At 40.0% G+C, this 16,886-nt stretch overlaps 1 protein-coding gene across 4 annotated transcripts in view; it reads right to left on the minus strand.

The window, feature by feature from the left end:
• Positions 1-16,886, minus strand: part of rfc5 (replication factor C (activator 1) 5) — a 51,269-nt gene that overhangs the window by 20,197 nt on the left and 14,186 nt on the right. For all 4 annotated transcript variants that reach the window (XR_009645991.1, XM_060844025.1, XM_060844026.1 and 1 more), the window contains 3 exons: positions 9,555-9,691; positions 5,840-5,919; positions 425-498 (listed from right to left, as the gene is read on the minus strand). Coding sequence is in view for 3 of the 4 variants with exons in the window: in XM_060844025.1 (XP_060700008.1) it covers positions 425-498; positions 5,840-5,919; positions 9,555-9,691 (291 nt within the window). In the remaining variant the exon portion in view is untranslated. The remainder of the gene's footprint in view (positions 1-424; positions 499-5,839; positions 5,920-9,554; positions 9,692-16,886) is intronic.

Consider the following 16,886-nt stretch of genomic DNA (forward strand, 5'->3'; position numbering starts at 1 on the left):
TGTAGTAGCAAACAAGCAAAACTAAAGCTACCAAGAGGGAGGGGAACCAAATGGTTTGAAAGAGTCACTGTAGATTTTTGTGTGATGCCAATTCATGAACTGCAAATACTTCAAGAATGATTATTTACATAAACAGAGACTGTGCTATTTCCAGGGGAATTGAGACAAAGTAATAAAAAGAATAAGTAAATATTAGAGAAAAGAATGTGCTGTTCTGCACATTTCCCGCCCCCCCCCCCCCCCGCCGCCTCCCCTGCAATGCTGTAAACCACACACTTCTGGCTCATTTTCTAAGATTTTTAAAGCACTGCTTTTGTGAGGCATATATATATTTAAGGTGTGCATGGTCAGAACTATGATGCAGTTAAAAAAAAACTGGGAAGCAGGATAAGCGCTCATTAAGATGAATATTTCCAGTTCTTACCCCTTCTGAGAGCATTCTGAGCATCTTGAGTCATTGCATCCGCCTCATCTAGGATAACGAGCTTAAACCCCTTTCTGAAATAATTAAAACAATTGAATTCTTCTTGTGAAATGCTCAATGTTGGTAACATTCAATGGTCAATGTGTCGGGCTAACACTCCAGTCACTAACATTCAGTCTTCACCTCACATAAAATGAAAATGCTGGAACTAGAAGTTAGGTAGATGATATCTTAAAATAACAAACTGATAATGTAGTTACTCGGTTACAAAAATAGATATGTAAATACCTTAATCAGTAAACAATTGGCCATCCTTCATTTGATCTGCATCAGTATACTCAACAACTCCCTAGGTAAATGCCTTGGTGGGACAACTTTATCAGATGAGATTCAAACAGGATTTGGAAGATTTGCCTATGTAGCCCTCCTTTCCAACTCCATGAAAGGTATGCCCAATTCATGCATCTCTATAGCTAACCAGATTAGTCGCATTTCATAGCAGAGGATAAAACTTGGGATTATTTGATATTTTCTATACACACGTCTTTGGACTCAGTACTACGCCAGGCTAAGATATTCCAGTTAGGTGGATTGGCCATGCTAAATTGCCCATACTGCCTAGGAATTTGCAGGATTATCCATGGGAAATGTAGGTTACGTAGGTTAGGGAGATGGGTCTGGTTGGGATGCTCTTCAGAGGATCAGTGTGAACTCAACAGGCCGAATTGCCTGCTTCCACACTGTAGGGATTCTATGATTCTATATAGACTAGTGGGTCACAGAGTAAATCCTTTGCTGTGAAATGATATCAACTAGAGTAACCTATATTTATTCACTTTTCCATGGATGACCACTTTTTTCAGTTGAGAGACTAAGATGTTCTGTTGATCCTGAAAGCAATGCTGTCAGGACTTCTCAACTCCTGGGAGGGCCACCCAATATGGTAAGGATGGAGGGGAGGAACCATATAAAGTAGAATAAGAAACCAATCTCAATGCGCTTTCCAAGCAGAAGATATGTGTGATATCATCAGCTGCAACAGCAGATGGAGGCTGCAACAGTAGGGAGATCCCTAGACATCAAGATATCCTTCTTGCCCTTAGAAATAGATCTACGTTTTGTCAAAGACCATATGCAACAGCATCCCCACATTAAAAAGTTGTCCCACCAAAGCATTTACCTAGGGAAAGTCAACAGCTCCACACCTACAGTACAAGCCCTGCAGCAAACAGGGAGAGGCGATGGGGACAGGATTGAGAAATCTGGAAATCCCTAGCTTCAGATCACCACATAGGCTGTGGTATTTGACTCAGTCATTTCTCTTTGGAATATGGACAGGAAAATATTTTTGGTGGCTTCCTTCATGACTGAGCAGCCCTCTTCAGGATCCATTCTACTCAACCCACACAGGAAGGAGGCTAGAAAAGGTGCCCTAAAAATAGTCTGTTCTGTCACCAACCGGATTGGAAAACCGAATCCAGCAGTCTCATCTAAGTGAGCTCCGAAAACCAAAGTGAAACTCAATCTTGAAATGTGAAATGTACAAACATTCATGAATGAAAAGCAAAACAATCTTCCGGAACAAAGAACGTAAAGAATGTCCTTATTACCGAATCTACAGCCAGTGTAGATGACTGCTGGACAGACCACTGGCTTATCCCCTCCTCAAATGTCTAACAAATGCCACCAGAAGCAGCCAGAGATGAAAAAACAGTTCCGAGAAAAGCTCGACATTAAGCAGCTTCAAGAACCAAGCAGACTAGTGAACCTACAGCAACGTATTTACCAAAATCTACAAAGAGTTCATTTTAATGGAATGGAAGAAATCTGAAAAGAACTGAAGACAACCATCATCTCATACTGTGAAGAAGCCATTGGCTGCAAAAACCAGGAAACACAAGACTGGTTTGATGAGAATCGCCAGATCATCCAAGACCTCAGCGACAAGAGAAGTAAAGCTCTATGCTTGTCAAAGCAATATCGTAAAGGAGAGGTTGTGCAAAACGTTGGTGTGCTTTTTTTGGAGTGCTGTGTCCAATTCTGTCAACCTGGTATAGGAAGTATACTATTAAGCTGGAGATGGTTCAGAAGAGATTTACCATGATGTTGCCAGGAATGGAAGATTTGAGTTGTAAGGAGAGGCTGGACAGGTTGGAACTTTTTTCAGTGGAGTGTAGGAGGTTGAGGAGTGACCTTTTAGAAGTTTGTAAAATCACGAAGGGTATAGATAAGGTGAATGGCAGGTGTCTTTTCCCTAGGGTAGGGAATTTCAAGACTAAGTGCCATATTTTTAAGTGAGAGGAGAAAGATTGGAAAAAGCCAAGAGAGACATTTTTTTTAAAAATGGAGAATGGTTCGTGTGTAAAATTAACTTCGAAAGGAAATTATGCAGTTACAATGTTTAAAAAACACTTAGATAAGTACACGAATAAGAAAGGTTTGGAACTGTAAGTCCTTGCTGACAAACACAGCAACCGGGATTTCTTCAGTGCCGTCAAGGCAATATATGGAGCCAACACCATTTGTCTCAAACTAGTGCGGAGTAAAAATGGCACCCTTTTGAAAGAGAAAAAAAAATCAGCCTCATAGACAGAACACTTTAAAGAACTCCTAAACTGCGATACAATTGCTGAGGATTGTGTTCGTGGAAATCCCTCAACTCTCCAAAGATGATACTAAACTCCCACGTAACATGTCAAACATTGAGATCTGTTAGAGATATGAATAGTAAGAAAACTGCAGATGCCATTCCAGTCGAGAAGCAGAGCTTATCTGTCATCTCCATCAACTGCTCCTGAAAATCTGGGATAAAGAAGAAATCCCTGCTGATCTCAGGGATGTTGCCATTGCATCTTTAAGAAAGGAGGCAAAAGGGAACTATGGAAATTACCAAGGAATCTCCATACTCTCCATGACTGGGAAGATCATCGCCTGAATCCTCGCTAAGTATTTTCTCCCAGACTCAGAGGAAGTCCTTCCTGAAAGTCAGTGTGGCTTCTGACCAAATCTTGGAACCATAAAAATGATTTTCACTACTCAGCACCCTTAAGAGAAATGTCAGGAACAACATCAACCAGTCTACATGGCCTTCATTGATCTGACCAAGGCTTTTGACTCAATCAGGAAATGCTACAGAAGATCCTGTCAAAGGCCAGCTGTTCAGTGAATTTCATCATCATGGTGATGAATCTGTCTCTTCCACGACAAGACTTTTAGTGACAGTCCTTATCAACGATAATACAACAGAATCAAGACAGTGGTCAAGCAGGGATGTGTCATCGCCAGCCTTCTTCATCTTGTCAAGTTTCCCAATTAAGAAAAGGAGAAATTCAAAAGCAAGTCAGTAAATCCAAGTTTCAAGCATTTCCAGCATTTTAAAGTATAGGCTTATCCTAATACATCAAGTAGCCTGAAGCACAGTGAAACAATGTCAGAGCTTGATGATTCATAAGACAAAGACAAGTAATAATTTAAATTAAAATTGACTGTTTAGTTACGATATCAGTTATAAGCGTGGGAAAAATTATCCAAGTGTTCAACAGCAGACCAATGAATTACTGCTTTGCCACCATTCATTATACATCATTAAACTACAAATGTAACCAAATCTTAAGAAGAGTTTTTACTAGTAATGCCTATTTCATCTGAGTGAAAGTGGTGAACCAGCACAGAACTCTGTGGAATTTTAAACATTAGTATTAAGCTGTTTTAAAATAGGGCCCTACCATAAAAAGTGATCACAACCCAGGTCAATATGTAGAAAATTCTGCTGTTTAAAGGAAGGCTTTCAAATTGCACTTTTTCCAATGAACAAATATTTTGCTTGCTACGAGATTGAGTAGAGTTGTTGTGGTTCTGTTCGCCAAGCTGGGAATGTGTGTTGCAGACATTTCATCCCCAGGCTAGGTGACATCCTCAGTGCTTGGGAGCCTCCTGTGAAGCACTTCTGTGACCTTTCCTCCGGCATTTGTAGTGGTTTGAATCTGCCGCTTCCGCATGTCAGTTCCAGCTGTCCGTGACAGTGGCCGGTATATTGGGTCCAGGTCGATGTGCTTATTGATTGAATCTGTGGATGAGCGCTCACCCATTGTGCTTATTGATTGAAACTATGGGTGAGCGCTCATCCACAGATTCAATCAATAAGCACATTGACCTGGACCCAATATACCGGCCACTGTCACGGACAGCTGGAACTGACATGCGGAAGCGGCAGATTCAAACCACTACAAATGCCGGAGGAAAGGTCACAGAAGTGCTTCACAGGAGGCTCCCAAGCGCTGAGGATGTCACCTAGACAGGGGATGAAACGTCTGCAACATAATTCCCAGCTCGGCAAACAGAATCACAACAACGAGCACCCGAGCTACAAATCTTGTCACAAACTTTGAATTGAGTAGAGTTTTTACACACTTCTGGAGCAAGTGGGACTTGAATCCAATCCTCTTGTCCTGGAAGAATAGACAATATCACTCCACCACAAGGGCTGCAAGGCAGTGTATAGCAATGAAACTAGTAGAATAATTGGGTATAGCTTTTCTAAAAAGTCATTTTCAGTGATCTTAAAATCAAATTATTCTTGGTGCAGGACTGAACATAGTTTAAAAAAAAAGGGGTTTACTATAATCATGCATGAATAAAATCCCATCAGGTTTCTGTTCTTAAATACACCAATGAATACCTCTAATGGAAAGAACTTCTTGCATTTACATTCTACTGTAGAATCCAGTGTAACTGGTCAATACATTTGCGATGTTAAATAATTTTATCATAAATGTAAACTGTTGCCTCACTAGATAAAGCTATTTCCAAGTCATCTGGAGTCTTGATTGGGAAAAGTAAACCATTAAACATTAACCATTAATGCCCACTGCGCATGAATGCAAGTCTTTGTAGAGATCTCTCATTTGTTTGGTGGAAAAATACATTGTATTGTGACAGTTCAGAAGAGTTCGATTTTGAACTTTAATCTCTGTTGATTCACCAAATTTAGGACTGCTGTGGAACTAGGGCTATCATCACAATTGAAGCATATGTTTCATCTTTCCTACATCGAACAGTTGGTCAGTGGCCTCAAGTCAAATCATACATAATAATGTTAGACAAGGGCAAATTTCAATAGTTACGAGGACCCATAACTACCAGATAAGAATAACATTCAGTGATCAGATTTAACACAGGAACAATGTTCGCTACAACAAATATCTTTATGTCACTGACACTGTACTCTAGCAGGTCACAGCCTTCAGAAGAACAGATGAAGTGATATGTTACAAAGCTCAGCCAAAGTTACTTGCTGTTTCCTCTATTGCACCTCACAATATCAGGATTATGGTCCCTGTACAGCATTCCATATCAGATGTAACACTGTTTGCAAACAGACTTTTCTTTATAAACTGGAATCATCATAGTGCTCACTTGAAAATGGTTCTTGTGCTGGCAAAGTTCAATATAGGTCCACGTACTATATCGATACCTCGATCATCAGAAGCATTCAGCTACAGAGAAAACAAAAATCATAAAGTCTTAAATGGCCTCCTGACAAATAAATGGCAATTCTGAAAACTGCAAATTAATCTATAAAGTACACATTATCTTCTAAGAACTCAAATTTCATCCTTACTGTTGCAATTTAATGTTAATTAAATCACACTAGCTGAACCAGTATTATCACTGAAATTGCAATAGAGTATGAAAATTCTGAGCTATGAAAACAACCACTGATTACAATGTTGTACAGTTCAAACATTTCTCTGTAGACACAATGAATCACTTATGGTTGTTACCAAGAACAATTTCAGCAACATAAAAACATCATTTCTGCATATTAAAACTACTGGCTTAAGTACATTTTTTCCCCATTACAATGTACCAGTGTGCTAGATATTTGTTGTTACCATGCGGTCACAATAATTTCCATTGATTTGAAGGAGTTATTATACACTTCAGATGAAGAATGAGAATATGGAGTCTCACAAATGATCATGTTATGGACAACACTTACACCAACTTTATCCATTCTCACGAGATGAATTATTAGTGCTTAATCCACATATATCTTAAATATGTGGTTCTGTGGTTTGTAGAGTCAGAGGTACTTTCATGCACACATTTTTTGACTTAAGAGTCTTCATTTGCCACTGTTTATTAGATTACTTACAGTGTGGAAACAGGCCCTTTGGCCCAACCGACCCTCCGAACAGCAACCTACAATATCAGACCCATTCACCTCCGCCTAACGCTATGGGCAATTTAGCATGGCCAATTCACCTAACCTGCACATCTTTTGGACTGTGGGAGGAAACCGGAGCACCCGGAGGAAACCCACGCAGACACGGGGAGAATGTGCAAATTCCACACAGACACAGTCGCCCAAGGTGGGAATTGAACCCAGGTCTCTGGTGCTGTGAGGCAGCAGTGCTAAACACTGTGCCACCGTGCTGCCCACGTTCCTTGAAAACTTTGTAGAGTGATTTTTGCAAATGATAGATATGGCAGACTGTGTATGTGCAGTTTCTATGCCAAGTAGTTTTGTTTCAATATTTTTCCTTAAATCAGTGGTTAAGCAAAAATTAGATTTGCAGTGGCAACATGCACGCAAATAGATTTTCTATGGATATAAAAATTTGTCAACATCGGGAAAAATCTACTTAATGCATGTTAATACTGGTCAGTGTCATACAGCTTATTTTAACAGGAAATTATTCAGGAGATTTTTGTTCTATCTCAGAAATTCAAACTAGTGAATGAAAAATAAATGGGATAATTTCAAACAGTAACAAGTTTTCAAAATAATTATATTTCAAGTTTTGCCCTGAACAAAATGATCAGCCTGAGAGACTAAATATATTCTGATTTCAAAAAGTTGGAAAAGAACAAAGATCGGTGGTTTGTGTGTAAGAGCAGTTAATGGAATTAGAAAGATATGAAAATTTCACATTTGAAAATTATCAGGTGAGTAAGAATTTATCTACTGATGTAACATCTACTGATTTTAAGGTATATTTTATATTCCAGTGTTCGTCTTCACCAAGACCTAGCTGCTTATCCTTTTTTTTAAAAAACAAAATCTATGCACCAAAAAAAAAGCTGCTTATTTAAATATAAAAAGCAGGCACCTTTATCTGTGAGCTCTTCTTGAATGTACTGGCTTATGTGGTATTTTAGAATAATTTGGAACCCTTTCAATACCTTGTTGAAGTGACCAATATTCCTATGTGAATCCAGCTGGCTTATATTAAGAATACTGTAGTGAGCATAAAGCAATTTTCAACAAATTCTCAGCCAAGAAGGAAACTGGCTGATATTACTCTGCTTCTCAACCCACCCATTACACAAACTTAGGCCAATTATGAGGCCCCAGTGCTTCCAAAATTAATGGCTTTACTTCCATACTTTGATTTTAAAAATCATACAAATGGATGCGGTGGAGTGAGTGATTGAATGAGTGACAGTGAGTGAGCGTGAGAGGGAGAGGGAGAAGTTTTTTTTAATGGAGCCCTACTCAACCTCTCTTATTTGGAGTGTAAACCATTACTAAAATGATCTGCATGATGTTGAGTTGATTAAGCTAATTAAAATTCAGTCACCATAATCCTCCAAATAAAATCAAAACCTGTTTTGTTACAACAATATACAACTTTACTGGGATTGTCTACAGAGGAGAGTGATACACCAAACATATTGCCATGAGTTCCTAAACTAAGTGGAGCAGTGAAAATTTTGCTACTATAATCCCTTGATTAAAAAGCATTTTCTTTGCTTCAATTTCTTAGTACAGCATTAGCTATTATGGCACTGCACTTGAAACAATCCTGAGTGCAAGGATTGTTTAGGAGAGCAAAAATTGAGCAATTTTGAAATTATTCAACTGCAGAAAACTGGGAAAGGAGTACTATTGAACGTGTCCCTGTTCCAAGGACTGCTCACAAGAAACTACCGTAACAAGACAGTGTTGCCTTGGATGGCGAGTTTCAGAGATTAAGATAAATTGGACAGACTGGGGTTATTTTGCTTAGAATAGAAGAGATAGAGAGGGATATGCTTAAGATCTATAACATTATGAAGGATATAGATAGGACAGACAGGAAGAAACTTTTCCCATTGATGGAGCATCAATAACCGGGGGCATAGTTTTAAGGGGCTGAAGGTATACAGGAGATGAGAGAATTTTTTTTCAGGAGAATCTGGAACTCACTACATGGAGGAGTGTAGAGGCTAAAATCCTTATATATTTATGAAGTATTCAGATGTGCAGGCCTGTTCTGTTCTGTGCTATACTGTTCTATGTTCTATGGGTATATGAATAGGAAGGGTTTGGAGGGATATGGCCGGATGCTGGCAGGTGGGACTAGATTCGGTTGGGATATCAGGTCGGCATGGATGGGTTGGACCGAAGGGTCTGTTTCCATGCTGTACATTTCTATGACTCTATGACTCTATTTGCGATTCCAAGGGATACCAGCAATGGACCAAATTTTGGGAGAAGTTTTGTAGCTCGGGTGCTCGTTGTTGTGGTTCTGTTCGCCGAGCTGTGAATTTGTGTTGCAAACGTTTCGTCCCCTGTCTAGGTGACATCCTCAGTGCTTGGGAGCCTCCTGTGAAGCGCTTCTGTGATGTTTCCTCTGGCATTTATAGTGGTTGGTCTCTGCCGCTTCTGGTTGTCAGTTCCAGCTGTCCGCTGCAGTGGCCGGTATGTTGGGTCCAGGTCGATGTGTTTGTTGATGGCACTCATCCACAGATTCTATCAACAAACACATCGACCTGGACCCAATATACCGGCCACTGCAGCGGACAGCTGGAACTGACAACCGGAAGCGGCAGAGACAAGCCACTATAAATGCCGGAGGAAACATTACAGAAGCGCTTCACAGGAGGCTCCCAAGCACTGAGGATGTCACCTAGACAGGGGACGAAACGTTTGCAACACAAATTCCCAGCTCGGCGAACAGAACCACAGCAATGGACCAAATGCTGGGAAATATGATTCAAATAATTAGGTGGTTGTTTTTGACTGGCACAGATGTTATTGGCCAAAGATCCTTCTTCTGTGGTGTACATTTCTATGGTTCTACAACTATGACTACAATGTCATACAATAGCAGTTTAGGACTCAAAACAGTTCAGTTCTTACCTCTAAAACCATTGAATTTAGCTCTTTGTCCTTGTAGAGTCGTTTGGCACAAGCCAAAATGGTAGATGTTTTCCCAGTTCCTGGCGGCCCATAAAATAGCAGGTGAGGGAAACGATCTTCACTGATGAACCGCTGAACTGAGATAAAGAAAATGGAACATCTAATTTTGCTTGTGAAGTCACAACTTTCATTATTAAATGCGGTTTATATATGTTACAAGTTTCAGGATTTCTTTGCTAAATAAATATACAGTCCTTTAAAGCAAGCCATTTGTACAATTTCTTGGAATTTGCATGAGAAAGTTATTAGAATACAATTTCAAAGGAAGAGACAAACAAAAATCAAATGCCAAAATGTAGTACATCTAAGACTTTAAGGGACACTATTTTAAATAGATGTTGTCTATGTAATTGAAATGCAGAAAACACATGTCTCAAGGGCATGAAAAGGTGTCAAGTCACACACAAGTGCCATACGCAAAATCTTGTCTATATTAAAGTACTGTATTTAACCACATTGATAGAAAAAAATTCAGGTCATGTCATCTCTAAAATGGAAGCTAAACACTGATATGCTGGAAACCTGTCATATAAATAGATTAGATTAGATTAGATTAGACTTACAGTGTGGAAACAGGCCCTTCGGCCCAACAAGTCCACACCGACCCGCCGAAGCGCAACCCACCCATACCCCTACATTTACCTCTTACCTAACACTACGGGCAATTTAGCATGGCCAATTCACCTGACCCGCACATCTTTGGACTGTGGGAGGAAACCGGAGCACCCGGAGGAAACCCACGCAGACACGGGGAGAACGTGCAAACTCCACACAGTCAGTCGCCTGAGTCGGGAATTGAACCCGGGTCTCAGGCGCTGTGAGGCAGCAGTGCTAACCACTGTGCCACCGTGCCGCCCACCAGAAATAGATAGTGCTGAAACCACTTAATGGATCAGGTAGGTTTAATAAAATGTCATTGACCTGAAACAAACTTTGATTCTCTCTCAAGTGATAGCTAACCAATTGGGTGCAGATTTTTCTGTTCCTATGACACAACACAACATTGCTAGCTAAGCAAGGCTGATTGCCCTCAGTAGGATCTTTGAAGAAACAACCAACAAGTAATACAAACCCAACTAACTAAAAAACTCAGTATTGCTAAAAAGTAGTTTTAGTGGTTCGAAAGGAACAATGGAATTTAATATCTTTAAAAAAAGTTACATAACTCCCCAATAAAGCTTAACACAAAGCTATGTTTTACCCTAGAACTGCAACAACTTTGCTCCTTCATGATGAGACCTTTTTCTCAACTGGAAGCTTGAACTGCAAACCAAATCAGAGCAGATTTAGTTTCCAAATTCTGGAGGCCTGAATACCTAGTATATGTAAAGTTTGATTCGAAGCCTGATAGAAGCATGTATTCCACTAACAAAGAAAAGACATGCATTTGAGCAGCTGATTTTAGTCACTTCAGATAATGAGGTTTCAAGAATAGTCAGATGTGCCCTACACAAAATAATTTATTCTGCATAAACTGGGAAGGTGGGGGGGGGACACATGGAAACCAGTCCAGACACCACTTCTTCTTGTCACATGTTATTTTGGTCAGCTAAAATCTACAAATAAAGCTACTGAACAATCCTTATTTAAAGTGACTGTTTGCTTCAGAAAGTGAAATACCATACAGATAGTATGTTTAGCAAGCTGGTCACTCCACTAATAAGAGATACACAGTCAGAGATGAGTTGGGTGATCAGAAAATCAGTAAATGGGCAGGTAGTGTAGGAGTCCCTTGTGGCCATTCCCCTTTAAACACGTGTACCATGTTGATACTATAGGAGAGGTAATGGTCGCCTGGGAGAAAGTAACAGCGACAGCCGGATCAGTGGCATCATGACTGGCACTGTTGTACAACAGAGAGAGTCAAAGTGTAGGCAAGTAGTAGTGATAGAGAATCTATAGTCAGAGGTACAGATAAATGTCTGGTGGTTGCAAACAAGACTGCAGGACAGTGTGTTGCCTTCCTTTCACCCAGGCACAAAATATTCTATTACCTGGTTTGGGCGGGGGGAATTCAGCAGCCAGAGGTATGGTCCATGTTGGTATTAACAACAGGCTGAAAGAGAGATGAGGTTCTGCGAAGGGAGTTAGGTAGGAATTTGAAAAACAGAACCTCTAGGATTACAATCTCAGGATTACTTCCTGTGCCAATTGCTGTTAGGCTAGGAATAGGAAGACAGTATAGTTAAATACATGACTAAAAAGATGGAAAGACGCAAGAGGGAAAGCTTCAGGTATGTGGATCATTTGGGATGACTTCCATGACAGGAAGGACCAGTGCAAGAAGGATGGATTGCACCTAAATTGGAGGGGCACCAATATCCTGGTGCAACTCAGGAGAGTTTGAATTAGCAGGGGGAAGGACCACAGCATTAGGTCGGGAACTAAAACAACCGAGGAATAAGAGACTAAAAGGAAGAACAGAGATGGAGAGGTTACTGAATATGGCAGAACTGGAAGTCTGAGGCGCATTTGTTTTAATGCAAGGAGTATAACAGGCAAGGCAAATGAATTTAGAGATTGGATTAATAAATACAACTATAATGTTTTACATATTAGAGGCTTGGTTGAGGGACAAGAATGGCACCTTAACATTCCAGGATTTACATGTTTCAGGCAAGATAAAGAGGTATGTAAAAGAGGTGGAGAGATGCACTATTGATAAAGGAAAACATCATAACTGTACTGGGGAAAGACAACTTTGAGGGCTCATCCAGCAAAGCCATATAGGTAGAGCTTAGGAAAAGGACATGTGCAACTACCTTGATAGGGGTGTACCATAGACCACCAAAAGCCAACAGGTGATAGAAGAATAGATATGTGGACAGATTATGAAGAATGTAAAAACAACAAGACTGTTGTGATGAGTGATTTTAACTTCCCCTTTATTGACCGGGACTCCCTTAGCGCCAGGAGCTAAGATGGGAGAAAAATTTGTTGTATGTCCAGAACGGGTTTTTGAAACAATATTTGAATAGTCCAACTAAGGAAAGAGCCATACTAAACTTGGCATTAGGGAATAAACCTGGCCAGATGATCAAAATTTCAGTGGAAAAGCATTTCAGCAACAGTGACCAGACCTTGAAGTTTTAAGTTACTCAAGGATAAGGATAAGCATAATCCTCGAATGAAAGTACTAAAATGAGCGAAGGCTAACTACGACAATATTCAGCAGGAACAGGGGAAAGTAGATTGGGGCAGATGCTTCAGGGAAAATCCACATCTGACATGCGAGAATCTTTTAACAGCCTTTTGGAGTTCAGAACCAGCATGTTCCTGTGAAAATGAAGGATAATGATGCAAGATTTGGGAACCTTGGATGGCAAGAGAAATAGAGAGTTTAGTCAAAAAGATGGCATATGCAATGTTTAAGAAACTGACAGCAGACAGAGCCCTCAAAGCATATAAGAAAGCGGAAAAGAACTCAAACAAGGATTAGGAGTGCTAAAAGGGGTATGAAATGTCTTTTGGCAAACAGGATTTAAGGAAAATCCCTAGGCACTTTATACATACATAAGGAGCAAGAAAGTAGCTAATGGGTAGGTCCACGCAAGAACAAAGGAAGGAATTTGTGTGGAGCTGCAGTTGGTGGGTAAGGTCCTTAATTAATACTTTGAATATTCACATGGTGGATGATCTTTGGCCAGGTAAGGGGGATTGATATTCCATAACATGTCAATATAAAAAAGATTAAAAGTTGTGTCTTATGAAAACCATGAAGTCCCCATGGTCTGATCGGGCCTATCCCAGAATGCTGAGGGAGGCAGGTGAGGAAATTGCTGGGACCTTGTACAAAATCTTTGAATCCTCTTTAGTCACAGGAGAGGCCCCAGAGGACAGGAGAATAGCCAACATCATTCTTTCAGAAAGGCAAGTGAGATAATCAGGGAAATTATAGGCTGGTGAACCTTATGTCAGTGGTAGGGAAATAATGGAGATGATTCTTAGGGAAAGGATTTGCTCAAGTCTGAAAGAATATTAATGATGGGCAGCATGGTTTTGTGCAAGGTAAATCATGTCTCACAAACTTGATTGAGTTTCTTAGGGAGTGGCAAAAGATGATTGATAAAGGCAGAACAGTAATGTTGTCTACATGGATTTTAGCAAGGCTTTTGACAAGGTCCCTCAGGGAAGGTTAATACAATAGGTGAAGTCACATGGGATCCACAGTGAGCTGCTAAGATGGATACAGAAGTAGCTTAATCATAGAACACCAAGAGTAGCGATGCAAGGATACTTTTCTGACTAGAGATCTGTAACTAATGGTGTTCCACCTGCATCAGTGCTGGGATCCTTGCTGTTTGCAACATATACGTATATAAATGATTTGGAGGAGAATGCAGGTACCCTAATTAGCAAGTTTGCCAACAACAAAAAAAACCGGGGTAGCTGTAGATAGTTAGAATTACCAGAGACTACAGCAGAATGTAGATCGGTAGAAACTGGGGCAGCGAAATGGAAGATGGAGTTTAATCCAGACAAATGTAAGGTTATATATTTTGGAAGATCTAATGTAGGAGGGAAGAATACAATAAATGGCAGAACCCTTAATAGCATCAACATACAGGGGGACCTGGATGTACTAGGTCCACAATTCCCAGAAAGTGGCAACACAGGTGAAAAAAATGGTCAGGAAGGCACATGGCATGCTTACCTTCATCGGTCAGGGTACACAGTGAAGAATTTGGCAAGTCACTCTGCAGTAGTATAGAACTTTAGTGAGCCCACATTTGGAATATTGCATATAATTCTGGTCACTCACTAGCATAAAGATGTGGGGGTTTTGGAGAAAGTACAGAAATGGTTTACCAGAATGTTGCCCAGTTTGAGGGATATTATTTATATGAAGCTGAAAGTGCACATTTTTGGACTGTGGGAGGAAACCAAGAATACCCGTAGGAAACCCATGCTGACAGAGGGAGAACGTACAAACTTTACACAGACAGACAGTCACCCAAAGCTGGAACTGAACTCGGTTTCCTGGTGCTGTGAGGGAGCAATGCTAACCATTGAGCCATCGTGCTCCGCTGTCACATCAAGGACCTTTTCTTTTAAAAAAAATTACTTTAAATGGTACAAGATGTTATGTGGGACTCTTGTGACGCAGTGATGTTATCCCTACTTCTGAGCCTGGATTATGTAATAACATTTATGAACTAATTAATTAGAAAATATCTAAAAGCTGTTAAGGCACTGGAGTATTTAGTCGGGCAACTAAGATAATACTGCAAATTGAAACAATTCAGTTGGCCTTCTATCAGTTGTAATATGAACTGTGTTACAATATTTATGAAAAAAAACCAGCAGTTTGTGATGCAATGACATGTAACATTTCTTCCAATTTGTACCTAGAATTTGTGTAACAATAGCATATTTAATAATTTGTGGTGTGCACTCTGCTGCTCCATTTGAAGTAGAGGACTGTGTTTTACTTTATTCCTATTCTAAAATTTAAAAGCTCTTCTAAACAAAACTGAAACCAGTTGTTAGAATTTCTTCTGAGAATTCATAATCAGCAATCAAACTATGCAAAACTTGTAACGTTTTGTTAGTTGTCAATTCATCAGACACACCTCAATCCACTTTAAAAGGCTACCAATCACTATGAATAGCTGTTGCTCTTCAAATTCTGCCTCTGCCATATTCTAGCTGGCCATTTCCAAAGCTGCAAAAGTACCACTGACATCTTTTTCCATAACTCTATAAACACTGTTTCACGGTGTCTTTTATGTCCTGATCTAACCTGTCCACTAAAAATAACTTCTAATTAGACTTTGTCAACTTCATCCCTAACAGCTGATTATAAAGATCAAAGCAATTATGATCCGCACCTTTCTGAAATTACAACTCTGGACCTTCACATAACACAACCATCACAGCATAAGGCAGCAAACTGTGTCTGCCGTAACCTGGTCTGATATCCCTCTAGGTCTGTATGTTGGCCTTATATCCTAGAATGGGTGGTCAGATTCACTAGATACTTGTAGATATTTGGCAAACACTTTGTCTTGCATTGTGAAGTACTTCTACAAACAACAAAACTTGTTCAGTATTTTCCAGCAGTTTCTGCTGAATAAGGCTAGTTTGTCAACTTCACCACAAGAGAAAGGTAATTTTGTTCTTTGTTCCTCAAAGGTCACTTGAACCGATGGAATGATTCCTAATATGCGAGCTTGCTCTCCTTCGTAACTTCTTAGTATTTTAGCATAGTTTCTTCAACCGATATTGACTTGATTCTCAATGTTACAATGATTTAGAAATCACGATGACTTATTCCTGTGTCAATGGCTGTGACCACTGAGGCTTTATCCCATGTTATTTGAACTACAATTTCCTACGCATTTTCTCTAAACATCCTGTGCTTGCTGGATGACTCGCAACTTACCCTTCATCAACCTGCTCCTGTTAGACAATGATTCGCAGTGACAGCCATTTCCTTCCATTCCATGAACCTTCTTTTCACATGGCAAGATGACTCTTCTTGCAGCTGTGCACTCTACATTCATAAATGAACAATTCTGTACCCTTAAAGACATAGGAATGGAAGCAAGGCCATTCAGTCCAGAGAGTCCACTCTGCCATTCAATCATGGCTGATGGGCATTTCAACGCCAATTACCCACAATCTCCACGTAGCCCTTAATTCCTTTCGACATCGACTGGGACTGCCACAGTGTTAAAGGTTTAGACGGAGAGGAATTTCTTAAAAGTATGTACAAGACAATTTTCTGATACAGTATGTGGATGTACCAACTAGAGAAGATGGTAAACTTGACCTACTCTTGGGAAATAAGGCAGGGCAGGTGACTGAGGTGTCAATGGGAGAGCACTTTGGTGCCAGCAACCATAATTCAACTAGATTTAAAATAGTGATGGAAAAGGATAGACCAGATCTAAAGTTGAAGTTCTAAATTGGAGAAAGGCCAATTTTGACGGTATTAGGGAAGAACTTTCGAAAGCTGATTGGAGGCAGATGTTCGCAGGTAAAGAGATGGCTGGAAAACGGGAAGCCTTTAGAAATTATATAACAAGAATCCAAGAAATATATTCCTGTCAGGGTGAAAGGGAAGGCTGGTAGGTATAGGGAATGCTGGATGACTAAAGAAATTGAGGGTTTGGTTAAGAAAAAGAAGGAAGCATTTGTCAGGTATAGACAGGATAGATCGAGTGAATCCTTGGAAGAGTATAAAAGAAGTAGAGTCATAGAGATGTACAACATGGAAACAGACTCTTCAGTCCAACCTGTCCACGCTGATCAGATATCCCAACCCAA

The sequence above is a fragment of the Hemiscyllium ocellatum genome, chromosome 24 (genome assembly GCF_020745735.1).
Source record: "Hemiscyllium ocellatum isolate sHemOce1 chromosome 24, sHemOce1.pat.X.cur, whole genome shotgun sequence".
Lineage (NCBI taxonomy): Eukaryota > Metazoa > Chordata > Chondrichthyes > Orectolobiformes > Hemiscylliidae > Hemiscyllium > Hemiscyllium ocellatum.